Consider the following 18,966-nt stretch of genomic DNA (forward strand, 5'->3'; position numbering starts at 1 on the left):
ATAAATACTAAAATAATATCGAAATTCTTGAACATATAGTTAATAATTGATTCTTGAATTTTCCTGACGCCAAGATTGATTATAGCAATCGTTTCGGATACAAAGCGATCACATAAATAATCACGAATATAAAAATTATAATTCATATTATGAGAATATATAAAAATTACAGATCTACATTGACAATCGTGTTATGTCATTCACATGCACGTATTGTCGTTAATACTTATAAAATTATGCAACTGTTCGACAAAATTCGATGTTGTAATTGACATTTGATGTGTGTGATTAGGATTATAATTTTAATTTATCTATCTAAAAAAGGACGAATTAATTTATCTATCTAAAAATACGCATACTCACATAAAACGCATTCTCGAATTTAGGCACCATAATTTGAAATTTTTGGCAATAATTACAACTACTTTCACATATTTCACTCAGTTTTATCTTCTTGTACACACATGAACAGCTTGGCACACGCCATATTGAAATTATCTGCAAAATATATATATGACAGTATTAATTTCGTAAACGCGAACGTCTTTGACGAACTTACAAAGTTTGAGTACAACTTACGGGATCCATTTACGAGCCATGCGGGCTTCGCCTTCCAATCAATGAAGATCCAATACATGGGGATTCCAGACAAGATTATAATTATACCTATGCTTACCTCCCATGGTGAAACATAGCATGGAAAGATGACCAGAAATACGCAAATGATGAAGAAAATGATTGGTAAAGTTATGGAAACCTAGGAAAAAATATAAAAATGTGAAATAAAATTTTATTTATATAAAAGAAGAAAAATAGAAGAAATATACATTTTGGACTTTCTTCAAAAATTCTGACAAAGAGTGAGATATACGTACCTTTATAGGACGATGGAGATCAGGCTTTTTGTAACGTAGCCACAATAGACCAGACACGGAAAATGTGGTAAATAGAGCCTCAACGAAGCTGACATAATTTATTAATACGTAGACATCCTTTATAATGAGGAGGACTAAGGTGATAAGGCACTAAAAATTATAGTTTAACAATCAGAATTAAAATTTAATAATAGTAAAAATAGAAAAATTGTTCCGCGAGTGTATTCGTTTTTAGAATCAATCACGAATCGTAACAAAGTGTTGATTTAAAATTAATATAAAATAATTTTTGCGATCAATTCTGAATTATGTATGTAAATTATGCATACATTTATTCATCCATCTATTTTTCAATTAATTTTAAATTTTCTTAGTAAAAGAATTAACATGGTTATAATAATAATTTAATAATTTTTTAATTCTCAATCTTAAATCATTTTCGCTCATCAATCTCAAAAGTTATTGATTTAAAGTTTTAAAAGAGATAACACATTAAATGAGTGGTTAATTAATTAATTTCTAATTAATCTCTATTAGAAACGAGAATTAACAACAAAATTATACAATGTTTAATGGTATGATGTGATTTTGAATGGCGTTTTAGATCAGTCTTTTTAATCTGCTCATAGAAAGGAATGGAAATCGCTAGCAGACTTCCGCTTATCAAAGAGATCGACATGAAAAGATCAATTTATCGCTTTCAAACGAACTGCAGAGATTAAAATGCCAGACCACATACTACTACGCACGTCGTTTCGTCGCTCAATTCGACTGACTTATTTTATTAAACCAGAGTTTTAATTTAATTTCACGGTATTTATATACCAATTAATTATGTCCCCGTCAATTGAATGAACCAAATTATCATATGTAAAGCGCAAAATTACATTGATATCAATTAAAAATATACATAAACCGATCACTTTTTTGAGTGCTTGCGTTAGTCTTCTTATAATTTTTTTCTCTACTATTTTTTTTCTTTCAGTTACACAACTATCTAAAGACATATGATTCTTTAGATTTCTCTCATTAAAAAGGGTTTAGAAAAATGTTTTGAAGTATAGAGAACATATTGTAGGTAAAAAAAATTTATACAAAATAATGTATGAAAAAATAATTATATATAAATAATTTCTCATGATCAAAATATTTGGGCAATTAATAAACTTATTCTATTTTTTTACAAATGTCACAGTGTCATAAAAATTTATGCAAATTCCATGATAGATTATATTGGTTCAATCCCGATATGTCAATATATCACGTCTCAATGTCACACATAAATCTTCAACATATCCCATTCCTGTTATCGCTAAACGAATGCATTGCAAACATGTTATGCGACGATAATTATTGATGAAATAGAGTTCGAGCTTAGAGATTGTTGTTCGATTATATCAATGGATAGTTGTTCGATTATACCAATAAATAGTTAAAATGAAGAAAATAGAAGAAAAATACATTCACCATTTGACTTTCAAGGAGAGCCGGTAAAATCAGCGTAAAATTACATACATACAAGTTTTGTTTGCGACGTTTCGTTCACTTTATTTGATTTTTCTACGTCAAAAATTATTTAAACTCGATATTAAATTATTAATAAATCCTTGTCAACTTGTGGCCAGCATCTGTTCATTTTTTGCATTTTGATTTTAACAAATAATTTAACAAAAAAACGAAGATGCGGTACTTACGAGGAAGATGAGAGATGGCATCGGCGTCAAATTGCGGACATTAATCAAAGCAATGGCAGTGGGGAGATGTCCGTTTCGGGCGCCGACAAAGAACAACCTGGATGATGCAAATATCGCGCCGTTTAATGCTCCGAAAGTCGAACACGCCACGAAGAATGGTATGATCCATGACATAACACCCAGCAATTTATCGCCGAAGGTCTAGAAAGGAATTTTTTGCGATTTAATGTTATGTTAGCAAAAGTGGAGTGGCATTTTGATTATAGCGAAATCGAAATTGCGTAATTTTTTTTTTGCGTCGAAGATTAGATTGATTTCATTTTATGCATGTAACGAGATGTATTAAACAGTCTATCAATTTGATCAGAGATACGATGTTTGATCTTTCTTTTATGAAAAATGATAGTACGCTAGGGAAGACACATTCGCTTGCATATTAATTTTTTTTATCTCTTAAAATATGATAAATTGTTATAAATAATTTAATATAAGTTAGTTGTGTGAATTAAATTTCTTTTTCTTTTTACAAGTTTGTTTTTTAATATTTAAATCAATATATCATTCCTTTTTATATATGTAATGCAAATTGCATTATTTTCTTACTACACTATTTTCTTTATGACGCTAAAATATTCGCGCTAATGCAATCACTTGGCAACGAAACGTGATCGCGATGATCAATACTTCACAGTTGTTCCAATTATTAATGTATAAATCCGTACTTACAACAGCTACGGCATTCGACGCAAGTATTTCGTCTTGTGTGAGTACAACAAAATATGCGATGTTTGCGAAAACGTAAATCACTGTTACTACCGGCAATGATATACAAATAGCCTTTGGAAGATTTCTGTAAAAATCAATTAAAAATATTAATTAAAGGCATATAAAAATATTAATTTATCATATAATTTTTTAAATAATATATAAATAAATTTTTTTCTAATAATATAATTTTAATAATACAATATTTCATTTCTTGCAAAAATAAGCAATACCTGTTTTATCTTATGTACATTACAAAAATTGCAGTAGAGATGCAAAAGAATGATGAAATGAAACGGAGAATTCGCAATTACTTATAAGGATCTTGAAGCTCTTCCGTCACGAAGTTGAGATAATTCCAGCCTGAATAAGAGAACAGTCCGGAATAAATCGCGAGGGCGATATAACCGGGCTGAGTGTTGGTGCCAGCCATTGGACGTTGAAAGTTCTCTGTGTGGCCTTGACAGAGCCACACCAGACCCGCTATTATGATGATCAGTAAAGCGAAAATTTTGGTGGCTGTGAAGAAATCTTGCACTCTGGTCGCCCATTTGACATTGTAACAATTGATGGCGGTCAGCAGACCTGCAAATTTTTTCGCTCACTCATATTCAAAGCTTTACACTGATAACAATTTTTCTTTTTAATTATTCCTTTCTATACTTTAATTATTATATTTACTTATTATGTTTATTATGTTTATATTTTTTATATTTTTTTATATTTTTTAAATTATCTCTACTAGCATTTACTTTCCATTAAAAATAAAATTTCTCTTAACTGAAAGAAATAAATGAAAACAAAGTATTCATCTTACACGTGATCACAGCAGCGAGGAGTCGCACCGCTTCATATGGCGGTTCGCAACCGGGCCACGCGGGTTGTAGGATGTATTGTGCAAATGTAAGTGCTGTGATAGCGTTCCCTGTTGGCACCAGGATGAATAACGCCACCCAGAGATAAAGGAACGCTGGCAAAGGTCCAAAGGCGTCGCTGATATACGCATAATCACCACCAGATCTGGGAATCATCGTACCTATATAAATGTAAAAAGGAAATTATCTGTGTTTATCAAATTCCATAAATCAACACATATTTTCGATCAATCTTAACAGTTAGTCCAACGAAAATATAATGTACATATACCTATAACTCTAAGATAACATCTTATATCATATACTTATTTACTATCCCTTATATTTCATTCTGTCCTCTTTCTTATGAAGCGCATAAATTGTTAATCTTGAATAATGAAAAAGAAAAAAATTGATAATCGCATATAACACTATTTAATTGCCACCGGGTCGGATCGCGCGCTCATGACCTATCATATTATTGCACGCGCGTTCCATGATTTCTCTCTGCGCAGCATCTATGCGAATAGATACTGCTTCCTCGTAAATCATGTTCCCCATGTTTATATACAATCTTATCAATGGGTTCTCGCCGTTTTTGCGATATCGCGGTTTTTCGGTCATTCGGCGAGGTCACAGTTTGCATATCCTGCAGTCCTCTTTTCTATTCTTTTTTCTCCTTCTACTTTTTTTTTGAATTAATCAAGTTGCAAAAATACTTTGTTCGATCTTATCTTTTTCAAAATAAAGAAATAGGCTTTTATAGTTATAGAATGACTTAAAATATCTTGTAATGTTCAATTTAATTTTCTTTTTTTATTTTAAGGGAACCTTGAGTATATCTTCAATTGAATCTGTGGCACACGATAACGATAATGCGATAATAATGATAATGGATATGATTCATAATAGCGAAAATTTAATGATTAGATTTGTCACGAAGAACTTACTACAATTTATACATTTGATGTCATTCGTCTCCTGTTATTACAAGGTAATTACGTCTTTCAAACAACTTGTAATTTTACATGCTACAATATTTTCTATCTCAATTTTTCATTCTTTTATACGAAAGAATATATCTTTTAATTATATTTATAAATTATGTATAATCTTTTTACAAATTTCTATCTATTTTAGAATTCGGAATATTTCTTTATGAACAGATAAAAATACTATAAGATGAAGAACCACTGTGTGAATGGCTTGTTATAATCGTGATGGCGAGTTTGTTACAAATTCACAGACACAAGCAAATTTCGATAAATGATCCTTTGTGCAGAAATCAAACTTTAAATTGTAAATCTATAATAATAATTCTAAGAGACCAGAACTATTAATAGAAATAAAGTATTGTATTTGACGAAGATATTAATTTTCATTAAAAAATTCTTTTCGTCATGAAAATATTTTGTTAAAAAAACAGAAATTATTTTAATTTATATATACATAAAATCTATATTTTAAAATATATTCTGTGTGTGTATGTATGCACGTACAGAAATTTAAAAAATAGACAAATAGAAATTTCTTTTTTTTTCTTTTCTTTTCTTTTCTCCTATATTCGTCAATCATAAAATTCTGAGTTGAAATTTGATAAACTTGTCTTAAACTAAATATCTGGACAATATTTCATGGGTGACGTAATTCTCTATGATTTTTTCTTTTCTTGTAAAAATTATTCGAAATCGATCATTTGCATTTAGTTCTTAGTCGGGGTCATTATCCGTTTATTTTACTATTAGTCATCCAGTTATCGCAAAAAAGTGCAAGTACTTATTAGCATGTAAGATTGCACTTTATCAACATGTTGCTATGTTAAAACAATACGCACGTGCAAATGAAGAAACAGTAAAGAGAAAATAAACAAATAAAAGATATTTGTGCTTTTCCTAGATAGATACTTCGAATTTTAAAACAAATGAACACATTTATAAGATTACAATTTAAAGATATAATTTTCAATATATTTTTATATAAAGCAAAAAAGAATTGCGAAAAGAAATATTGTATTATATAAAAATTATGGTTTGTTTGAAAAGTTTTCTTATTTTTTAAAATATATGTGTGAAATAAAAAAAAAAAATATATATATATATATATATATATATATATATATATAAATAACTAGAAAAATTGTTTGAATAATTTATGAATAATTTCACGATAATATTATTATTTTTTGCATTAATACGTTAATTATATAATTTATTTTCACAAATAGATTAATTATATAATGATAATATATGTGCTATATTGATAACGTATATAATTTAGAAAAATTTTGTAACTTTATTTTATTGTTATATAGCATAATACGCGTTATTAATTACTATATTTTTAATTACTACGTTTTTTATATAATAATATAGTATAATTATATGTACATATGTGTGTGTGTGTGTGTGTATAATATATAATTTTTAGAAGAAAATATATATTTTTTCTTTTTTTTTTAATATTTGGAATACTTTGTATGTAAATAGATAAAAAAACTAAAGATTCAAAAGAGTTCAAAAGAGTGTGTTCAAAAGAGAGATAGGAAAAGCACGCAAAAAATCACGTGCCAAGAAACATTTATGCGACAGAAACATGTACGAGATTGTATGTGCGAATATTTTTTACATACATTTATCTTTTGCAGAAAAGAAGAAAGAGAGATTCTTTCAAAAAATTTTTCACCAAGACATATCTGGTTTCATCACTTGCCGAACCCGACAATTCGCAGCGAGGGAAGTAACCGTTATACAGGATTTCGTCATTCACTCACCAAGTTCAGCATAACATAGAGCTCCGATGAGCGACAGGATCCCGGAGAAGATCCAGACTATAAGGGCCTGACCGACGCTGCCGCTGTTCAGGAGCACACCCTTTGGCGAAACGAAGATACCGGCGCCGACGATGATGCCGACGATGATCGCCACTCCGTCCCACAAACCTAATTCCTTCTTCAGCTTAATACCCTCATTGCCGCTGTCCGGCCCCGCGATCACGGATCGCGGGACCGTCTTCTCCGCCGGCGCTACCTTGTCTGGCATCCTCTCGCACGTGCACGCGTCTGCCTTCACCTACGCTCTCCGAAATTGGCGCGCTCGAGTGTCACACGCGTTTCCGCGCGGCTATTTGCAATATCGGAGTAACGTGAATGGGCGACTTGCTGCGTGAGCATCACCGTACCACGTGGACAGGCGGGAAGGAAGCCGAGTCCGATAAATGAAAGACGGCGGGGAAAAAAAGGGAAAACAGAACGCGCGCTTCTCTTCGTCACCACGTGGCAAGAAAAGAGACGTTTCTGACGGAACTGACACACGTGCGAAACTGATGTGCCGGTCCACGTTCACACTGCCGATGAAGCCGGACGGTCGCTTGCTATTTCACTGCGCTCTCCTCCACACTCTTGCGTTTGCGCCGAATACACGTCGCATTCACCACTACCTCTACCCTCCACACGATCCTCTGTCGACGATCGAACTGACGCGACGCTCGCAGTAGCGCGCGTCCAGTGGCGCGGACACGAGCGCTCCGAAATAGTATCGGAGTAATACCGGCATCGACTCCAAAATCGCGCAAACTCTCTACGTCGAGTCTTTTCGCCCCCTCTCCTTCCCCTTCGCGTCTTTGGAGATTCGAATAAAGCACGATGGAAATAAAAAATATTTAATTTTAACAATTTTTCAGTTCTCTTTCTATATCGACACTCTGTCAGCTTCTTCTTTCTTTTTTAACAATGATATAAAAAAGTTAAACAACCAGATGAGAACAACTTGTTCCGAATTCACAATTTGCTTTCTTGAGCAAACATTCACATTAAATGGCATCATTTTAAGAGAAAGACAATGAATAATAAAAATTCAACGGATGCACTCTTCGAAAATGTCAAATGTAAATTTTTTTATCAATTTGAATATATTTGACATACAAGCTTTTTTCAAATTATATCACTGCGTATCTCTCGTTTCTACGCCATTGCACCCACCTAAGTCTTACGGGTCCCACAACCATGTTGCATCAGAAACGCCGAAATCGCACACCTGCGAAAACGATAACGTATTTTTCGAGACGTGAAATGCAAATAAATGCAACAAAAATATGAGCGATAACCGAATAGAATTGCGGGAAAGATTTTCTCGTGACAATCCATCAAACTTAAAATATTGATAAAATATACGGATATTGATAACTATACGTACATTGATTCTCGTTCGTTTCCTTTTCGCAGCAATTTGCACGACGTGCTTCACAGAATTATTAATCGACTATTTTACAATATTAACACTGATAGGCTTGTTATTACAGTCCACGCTTGTCGGTTTGTCACACCGATGTGGCTAAGTGTTCTAGCACGTTGCAGGGAAGTTCGTGATTAATATATAAAAAAGGGACACAAGAAACCAGTTTATTTCGACTTCAATCAATATTTTCGGAATAAAAAATTGAAACGTTTATTTAAAAACTTGAAGCAACAATGCAATTGAAAATTATCTCAAATGTATAAAATTTTTTTATATATATTAGAATCTCTCAAAACTTTTCCTAAATCAACATTTTAATTTACGTGTAAATTACCGAGATGATTAATGTTGTAATCAAGTTTTTGCTTTACAAGAACCTTATTTCATATTTTGCTTATTTCGCAACTCTACAAATTTACAAAGATGTAACACTATATTATATTCGCTTGTAAAATTCATATTGAAAACGTTGAGAAATTTTATGACGAACATTCGCGTAGGATTTTCTACGCGGTATTATTCGCACGTGTATGAAATGAGTGTCTCGTCCGGATCATCGATAGCAAAAGTGGTCGCGCGGCGACTCGCGTCGAACGCGAATCGCGCAAAAAAATGTCGGCGGATTTTCTCATCGAGATACGCAGCATCTCGCCGGCGATCGTCGTGTCGATCGCGAGAACGCGACGCGCATCGCCGGGGACGAAGGATCATGTTCTCTCGTGAAAAAGCATAATTGACGCGATGCGTGTGCGATATTGCAGTTGTAGTGCGATACTAAAGATACTAAAGAGCGTTACGTCCGAGCGAACCCTTGCTCTTTCGCTCGCGGAGACCACGCATCACCCTCTCGACATTGGCGCACGCAGCTGCGAAATAATCGCGATGCAAGATAATCTATTCTTGTCAGTAGATATTTTTTTATGAAAGATTTTTAATATCGAAATTATTGCATACAAGTTGTTTATTAAGTAAAAATTAAAAATGCTCGTCGAAGTATTTTTCCTCGTGCTCTGCATCGAAAAGAAAAAAATGCGAATGAATGCGTTTTTCAAAAGAATTCATAAAGAATCGATTGAAAGAGACGCTAAAATGTGTGTCGCGATAATTGAGGACTCGAAGTAAAAATACTACTTATGTACGTCATGTTGCTATAGAAAAATTAAATTTTTAACTTCTATTTTAAAGACTATCGCGAAGTTTTCCAAGGAAATTTTAAGGCAGGAATACTAATAAGACATACAATGAATAATGTATTTTAGCTGTAGCAACATTCTACGCCAATGACATCGCACGTCCGTCCATTTCGTCAGTGCCGCGCAACCTTCTCGTCATTATCATCACATTATCATTTACATGCAATTTATTAGTGTGCGTAACCGTGTGTAAAATGTTAAATATGAGCGCGAATCGCCGCGACAATTGAATCAGTCAATGATAGAATTTCTGGTCACGTTTCTGTGAATTTATTTCGGATTTTTCTCAGAATTTTTGCTATAAATAAGCTGGAATTATTTTAACAAATAAATTAGATTTAATATCTACATATTTAATTGCATATTTCTGTTTTTTTTTTCTAATATAATAAGTTTTATATTTTCTCCTTTTTCATAAAAAATATTTGAAATTGTATATTTTGCAGTTTTTTTATAATTAGACTTTTTATGATATTTTACTACATTCCATTCTTTATTTTTTCTATCTATTTAAATCCTATACAGATACGTATTTTATTTTACAAACAGAATAAACATGCAAATTAAAAGAATGACTACACATTATATTTAGTATTCATATTCTACATTTAATATGCAACTATGAATTGTATATTAATCGCACGTGATAAATTCCGATGCTTGAATATTTGCAACTTCATTAGCATTGAAAATCACTGTTTTTCAAAAGTATGCATTTCTTATATGCCTTAATAAATTAATGGAACATAGATTAATAATAATAATAAGATATATATATATATATATATATATATATATATATATATATAAAAGTATATATATTCAAGTTAAATTTTATTTATATTTAATTTTGTTTTACTTTTCTGTAAATAATATGGAACTATCTTGACATTTTATATAGTCTTTAAAACTACATTTTATATAGTTTATAAAACTACAAGGCTATAGAATAAAAGTTATAGATTTTCATTTATATCATTACCTAAAAAAATGAAAAATAGATATATTTCTTAAATTGAAAGAAAGTAAAATATTTAGCGAGAGTATGAAATTTTCTCTTCCTTTAGAAAAGTTAAAATCAACACGATTATGAATGTTCTAATTCATTGACATTTCTAGGAAAATTTAGAGGAATTCGTTTGAGCGTCACTGCGTGACAGGCTTCCGCCTTAAGCGTACGTTTCTCCCCTTTCTAATCCTCGCGTCGCAAGTTCCTGTAGTGATATAAAAATAAATTTTGACGCCAGCATGCTAATCCGTGCAAAAAAGACATTCTGATTAAAATCGTCCTAATTATTGTCAATTCAGCGAAATATAAATTGCGGGCAGCGAATAAACAGCAAATCTTTCTCTGGCAAAAATCTACGGAAAATCAAATTTCAAGTATTGTAAATCAAGAGAGAGATTAGATTCTTGTTATCATGATAGCAATAATAAAATATAATATTAATGATAACACTAATAAAATCTGATATTATTGAAAAACATTACATAATTGATAACGCTAATTATACTCGTAACTGATTATTGTCGCATGAAGAGAGATGTGATGAATCGTTTTGTCTTGTAAAATAATTGGACGTAGAGTATCTAAAGGTAATCAATTTACGTGTTAATATTCCTCAAATTTGCAATTTCATTAATTTTACATACCTGGATTGTTCATTCCATCCTTGTTTTTGCTATCGTTTATGTAACAAAATGTATGCATCATATACACAGTATAAATACATTATAACTCACGATTTTAGTTTCGATGGCGAATTCTTTAACAATTATATAAATTATATATTCGCTTTTCATATTCTATATATTTATATTATCATTCTGTTATCACTATTATCACTGTTACACTGTCTTTTTTTACATTCTCTTACAATTCGTGAATCTTGTAATTTAAAAGTTTTGTATATTTGTTGTAAGACGCCGCCACTTACTAAAGATTTAAGTGCTATCTGTAAGGAAAGAAATGAAACGCGTAGGTGATCAACTGGGAGCTGAAGTATCAGCCAAAGAGAAGACTGAAAAATGTCATGGCCTGCTTTTAGATAATCCCTGAATGCGATACTCCCTCTATGGACATTGAAAACGTGGACATAAACTACAAAGCCAATATACATGAATGTTCTCAGAGGGTATCATGTGCACAATTTCTGGTTTTGTTCCGTGCTATGTGCACGAAATGTCGGTAACCAGAGTATAACAAGACACTCATGTATATAAATTGATAGTAAATAAATTATGCAATCGTGAAAGATACTGTAATCTTCCAATGTAATGTTCAAAGATGAAATATTTTTCTATATTCATTGCCATGTTTATATATTTTTATTTACAAAACACAAAATGCCTGCTATGGAATAAAAACATTTTTAACCGTTATTTCTACAAATCTTAATTAGCAATAAACTGATCTTTGATATTTATTAATCACTTTTTTAATTATTTAAAAAAGTTATTATATTATTAATTATTTACTTATTTATTTATTACTTATTTAATTATTAATACATGTATAGAATTTGTTAAATTAATCACTGATTGTTCTAAAGTTTTTATAATTAAGATTCGAAAAATATAGTTACAAAATATTTTAAATATCTCTTCTTTTATATAAAATATAAAGAATTCATATGTTCCATTCTAATATAGTCAACATTATTTATATACTTTTATTATAATTTTCTTACCAGCATAATATTTTTATGGTTAATATTTTATATAATACAATGTACTAAATTATAAAATTTAATATAATTACAAAATAGTATTACTATTCATAAATAGGTTGTATTCATACTGTCTTTTAATTTCTAATCATTTCCAATCATTATGCATTTCTATTATCTATTTCTATTATCTATTATTTTCTTCTTCGAGTTCTTGGATTATTATGGTTTATTGTATATTCCTTGGTGTTAAAATCATAGGGATTATCATCATTTGTCATGCTTATTCCTTCCTATGGAGTTCATGGAAATATTTTCTATGGACATTTGTTCTCTCGAGTATAGATATTCAAATCACTCAGAGAGAGAGAAAGAGAGAAAGAGAAGGAGAAAGGATTTGAGATATTCAAATCACTGTAGTTGTCTTTTTTCTATTTTCTCAATTACTGTCTCTTTTTCTTTTATTTTATTCAAAAATATTAATATAATTAAAAATAACATATATATATATATATATATATATATATATATATATATATAATTTTGATATCTTTCTTAGTCTGACTCTTTCCCTTCGATTTGTCCAGCATAGGTAACCCTATCTAAGGCCAGCATTCATAATTCATTCTTATATTTAAGATCGTCTTAAGTAAGTTAAAATACAACTATTTTACTAACTGATCGGAATCTCAAGACGCGATCTAAGATCATACTTAAGATTATTTTAAATGTAAAAATAGTCTACATATATGAATATCGGCGTATTATACGTTACTGCCGGCATAGCTCTTAGGTTCATTAGAGTGACTCAAACCTCATCCGGCAAATGCCTCTGTAAGGTGGAGATACGAGGAAAAAATTTTTTTTAAATTTTATTTTTATTTTCTTTCAATACAGAGTTTAATACAAAAGTGAATGTAAAATATAATTTCAAACTTAATACAAAATAATTTTTATTTATTACATGGAATAATTTAATACACGAAAATGTCTCTAAAATATACATATAATATAAAACTTACTAAAAATTTTTATATAGTCCAGACAAGCCCGATTAGCGATGATTATATATGCAACATTTATCATTGATAATCGATATGCGATAATAGAATTTAATAAGTTTTATGTAACGTAAATATATATAATCGTGATTAAAAGAGTCATTAATAAAATTATTGATCATTTCTTCGATTGTAGAAGAAAATATTTGCATTACTAGCGCATTTTGTGTAGATTATCAAAGGAAATATTCAAAATACGAAAAAATAAAATAAGCTTCAATGTAAATCAACAATTAAATTACAAAATAAATCGCGATTTAAAATTCGCGAGAAAACGCGAATAAATAAATCAATAATAATAGGAATATTCGATTCCGAGAAATATACGTATAATTTTTATAATATGATAATCAAAACTATCAATAGATACGCGCGCGACATAATTATTATCAGACAAATGATGATACACGAAGATATTTTGATAAACATTTGTGGTCCGCATTGTTTATGAACAATTATTACTTTAATGATATTTATAGAATAAAATATAATTCCCGCGACGCTTTATCTCGTTGTATTTTTCAATTATTTAAAATTTAATTATTTAATTTAGAATCAAAACGCACAGCAAAACAATCGAATCATAAATCGAAAAAATTAACATAATAAAAAGCTTTGCGATACATCAAATTAACAAATATTATTTAATTAATCCATGTAATCTAAAACTTTTAGACACTTTAACATTTCGTGTATATGTTAAAGTACGTAAAATATATCAGCAGTGAATGGATAATAACATGATCGGCCTTGGCGGCGTATGACGCGCTGTGTTTACATGTACGGTCTTGATATCATTCACACGGCAACATTCGAAGAGTAAGGTGCGAAATACTTCGTATATTATTAAATTTTTTCTCTAACAATAAAACACAATTATGACTAGTATTAAAACATAATTCGTTATGATAATTATAATTAGTACTTGCTAAACTTTTAATTGTAATTACTACGCGATCGGGAATGCCGTGCAAAATGTCTCGCGATTTTTGCGTATACTAATATTAATTAACTAATCTTAATTAATCTTGTTTTCAGGAGTGAAAGTGAGTGCAACGAAAAAATAGCGAAGGAAAGGAAAAGCAAGTCTAAAAAGCACTGGGCCACGTATTAAGCAACATTATCCGGTAAATAGTTTATAAATTATTTATCATTTTATCATTTATATTCAGATTATATATATATATATATATATATATATATATATATATTTCGGCAATGTAAAATAAACGATTTTGGCAATGTAAAATATAAACAGTAGCGCGCTATATTATGGCTTTGTCATTATTCCCACGGTGACTCTCGAGTAAAGTAGTGGTAAGAAACGCTTCGTATACTGTAATTTTTTTACTAAACACGATTACGGTTAGTATCGAAAATAATTTGCTATAAATATTGACAAAAATTAATTAATTAAAGATTAATTAACGACATGAAACTGTATCGCAACGATACAGTTAAATCTTTATCGAATCGTAATCATTCATTACCGCGATTAAAAATTAAAACAGAAAATACATAAAAAGGGATAGAAGAATTAAACATAATCTTTCGATCATCGATGCTTATTATATTATTTCTTGAATAATATTAAACTTAAATATATTTCGATCAATGCTTTAAATTTTCTCAATCCTAGTTAATTAAACAATATACAATTTAATTGAGAATCGATTAAATGATAGTAATCCAAGATATTAAATAATCATTTCGATGATTGCGATCTTTACGGACAATAATTATTATTTCAATACTTAGAGTCAAATATATTTCATCCATGTTATTTTAACGTTTATGAAAATCTAAATATAATCTGGATTGTGAGAGAGCACGAACTAAAACAATTGAATTATACATGCAAATAATTAGCATAACAAAAGACTCCGTGAATTGATTAATAAATAATCAATTTTAATCAATAAATTAAATTCTTTCATAATTTAATATTCCACGTTAATGTATATTTTATAATATATAAATATATAAATATAATATTTTGACAACAAATTATCGATAACACGATGTTTGATTTTGGCAATATAAAATATAAACAGTATCGCGCTATACGGTGCCGCTTTGTCATTCGTACTGTGACTCTCGAGTAATAAAGTAGCGGTAAGAATCGTTTTGTATATTATAATTCTTTTACTAAACATGATTACAATTAGTATGGAAACATAATTTACTATAAATTTTAATAAAAATTAATTAAATAAAAATTAATTAGCGACATAAAACATTATAGCAACGATAAATCTTTATCATTGCAATCATTGATTACCGCGATTAAAAATTGAAGCAGGTTATGAATAAAAGGAGATAAAAGATTATGTTGTGATATTTCGATCATCGATACTTATTACAATACTTCTCTATAATAGAATATAATATTAGAATATAATATTAGAATTAAATATATTTCGATTCGATGCTTTAAGTTTTCTCAATCTTTCTAAATACACAATTTAATCGAAAATCAATGAAATTATAGGGATTTAAAATATTAAATAATCACTTTGATAATTGCGATTTCTACGGACAATAATTATTATTTTAATATTTAGAATCACAAATATATTTCATCCGTTTACTTCATCATTCTACTTGATAATTTAAATATAATTTGAAATGTCAGAGAACGCGAAGAAAAACAATCGATTTATAGAAGCAAATAATTAGCATAACAAAAGACTGTGTGAATAGTTCGTTAATAATTAATTTTAATCATTAAATTAAATACTTTCATAACTTAATATTTTACGTTAATGTATATTTTATAATATATAAAATATTTCGGTAACGAATTATCGATAACACGATGTTTGATTTTGGCAATATAAAATATAAACAGTATCGCGCTATACGGTGCCGCTTTGTCATCATTCGTACTGTGACTCTCGAGTAATAAAGTAGCGGTAAGAATCGTTTTGTATACTATAATCTTTTTACTAAACATGATTACAATTAGTATGGAAACATAATTTACTATAAATTTTAATAAAAATTAATTAAATAAAAATTAATTAGCGACATAAAACAGTATAGCAACGATAAATCTTTATCAAATCGCAATCATTGATTACCGCGATTAAAAACTGAAACAGGTTATACATAAAAGAGGATAAAAGATTATGTTGTGATATTTCGATCATCGATACTTATTACAATATTTCTCTATAATATTAGAATATAATATTAGAATTAAATATATTTCGATTCGATGCTTTAAGTTTTCTCAATCTTTCTAAATACACAATTTAATCGAAAATCAATGAAATTATAAAGATTTAAAATATTAAATAATCACTTTGATAATTGCGATTTTTACGAACAATAATTATTATTTTAATATTTAGAATCACAAATATATTTCATCCGTTTACTTTATCATTCTACTTGATAATTTAAATATAATTTGGGATGTTAGAGAACGCGAAGTAAAACAATCGATTTATAGAAGCAAATAATTAGCATAACAAAAGACTCCGTTAATTGTATGATAAATAATTAATTTTAATCATTAAATTAAATACTCTCATAATTTAATATTTTACGTTAATGTATATTTTATAATATATAAAATATTTCGGTAACGAATTATCGATATCACGATGTTTGATTTTGGCAATATAAAATATAAACAGTAGCGCGCTATACGGTGCCGCTTTGTCATCATTAGTACGGTGACTCTCGAGTAATAAAGTAGTGGTAAGAAACGTTTTGTATATTAAAATTTTTTTACTAAACATGATGACAATTAGTATGGAAACATAATTTACTATAAATTTTAATAAAAATTAATTAAATAAAAATTAATTAGCGACATGAAACAGTATAGCAACAGTAAATCTTTATCATTGCAATCATTGATTACCGCGATTAAAAATTGAAGCAGGTTATACATAAAAGAGGATAAAAGATTATGTTGGAATATTTCGATCATCGATACTTATTACAATATTTCTCTATAATATTAGAATATAATATTAGAATTAAATATATTTCGATTCAATGCTTTAAGTTTTTTTTAATTTTTCTAAATACACAATTTAATTGAAAATCGATGAAATTATAAGGATTTAAAATATTAAATAAACACTTTGATAATTGCGATTTTTACGGACAATAATTATTATTTTAATAATTAGAACACAAATATATTTCATCCGTGTTACTTTATCGTTCTACTTGATAATCTAAATATAATTTGGGATGTGAGAAAACGCGAAGTAAAACAATCGAATTATGGATGCACATAATTAACATAACAAAAGTTTTCCGTGATAAGTTTTTGAATGAATAATCAATTTTAATCAGTAAATTAAAATACTTCATTAACTTAATATTCTGCGTTAATGTATATTTTACAATGTATATTTTACAATAAAATATTTCAGCTAATTTTCGATAACACGACGTTCGACTTTAACAATATAAAATATAAACAATAGTCTCTATACGTTACCGCTTTGTCATCATTCGCACAGTGACTCTCGAGTAATAAAGTAGTGGTGAGAAACGCTTCTTATATTATAATTTTTTTTGTTAAACACGATAGTGATTATTCTTGAAACATAATTTGTTATGAATATTAATAAATGTTAATTAATTAAAAATTAATTAACGACATGAAACTGTAATGCAACGATAAATCTTTATCGAATCGCAATCATTGATTACCGCGATTGAAAATTGAAACAGGTTATACATAAAAGAGGATAAGAGATTATGTTATGATATTTCGATCATCGATACATATATATTACAATATTTCTCTATAATATTAGAATAAAATATTAGAATTAAATATATATCGATTCAAAGCTTTAAGTTTTCTCAATCCTTCTAAATACACAATTTAATCGAAAATCGATGAAATTATAGGGATTTAAAATATTAAATATTCACTTTGATAATTGCGATTTTTACGAACAATAATTATTATTTTAATATTTAGAATCACAAATATATTTCATGCGTCTTACTTTATTGTTCTACTTGATAATTTAAATATAATTTGACATGTGAGAGAACGCGAAGTAAAATAATCGATTTATAGAAGCAAATAATTAGCATAACAAAAGACTGTGTGAATAGTTCGTTAATAATTAATTTTAATCAATAAATTAAATACTTTCATAATTTAATATTTTACGTTAATGTATATTTTATAATATATAAAATATTTCGGTAACGACTTATCGATATCACGATGTTTGATTTTGGCAATATAAAATATAAACAGTAGCGCGCTATACGGTGCCGCTTTGTCATCATTCGTACTGTGACTCTCGAGTAATAAAGTAGTGGTAAGAGACGTCTTGTATATTAAAATTTTTTTACTAAACATGATGACAATTAGTATGGAAACATAATTTACTATAAATTTTAATAAAAATTACTTAACTAAAAATTAATTAGCGACATAAAACAGTATAGCAACGATAAATCTTTATCAAATCGCAATCATTGATTACCGCGATTAAAAACTGAAACAGGTTATACATAAAAGAGGATAAAAGATTATGTTGTGATATTTCGATCATCGATACTTATTATAATATTTTTCTATAATATTACAATATAATGTTACAATCAAATATATATCGATTCAATGCTTTGA

At 28.8% G+C, this 18,966-nt stretch overlaps 1 protein-coding gene across 1 annotated transcript; it reads right to left on the minus strand.

Moving 5' to 3' along the window:
* Window positions 1-7,773, minus strand: LOC105249198 (Y+L amino acid transporter 2). The gene is made up of 8 exons (XM_011254489.3): window positions 6,959-7,773; window positions 4,152-4,370; window positions 3,649-3,919; window positions 3,296-3,419; window positions 2,570-2,770; window positions 876-1,025; window positions 580-757; window positions 1-498 (listed from the first exon to the last, which is right to left on the minus strand). Exons 1-8 carry the CDS (start codon window positions 7,224-7,226, stop codon window positions 437-439), a joined length of 1,473 nt encoding a protein of 490 aa, XP_011252791.2. The 5' UTR covers window positions 7,227-7,773; the 3' UTR covers window positions 1-436.
* Window positions 7,774-18,966: the final 11,193 nt, after the last annotated feature.

This window comes from Camponotus floridanus, unplaced genomic scaffold, assembly GCF_003227725.1.
Source record: "Camponotus floridanus strain SB8 unplaced genomic scaffold, Cflo_v7.5 scaffold408, whole genome shotgun sequence".
In the NCBI taxonomy this organism is placed as follows: domain Eukaryota; kingdom Metazoa; phylum Arthropoda; class Insecta; order Hymenoptera; family Formicidae; genus Camponotus; species Camponotus floridanus.

Coding starts and splice junctions, on each gene's coding strand:
- LOC105249198 (XM_011254489.3), bottom strand. CDS start 7,226: ATGCCAGACAAGGTAGCGCCGGCGGAGAAGACGGTCCCGCGATCCGTG. Junction 2,771..3,295: donor CGTCGAATGCCGTAGCTGTT/GTAAGTACGGAT, acceptor ATTCCTTTCTAG/ACCTTCGGCGATAAATTGCT. Junction 758..875: donor ATCTCCATCGTCCTATAAAG/GTACGTATATCT, acceptor ATTTTTTCCTAG/GTTTCCATAACTTTACCAAT.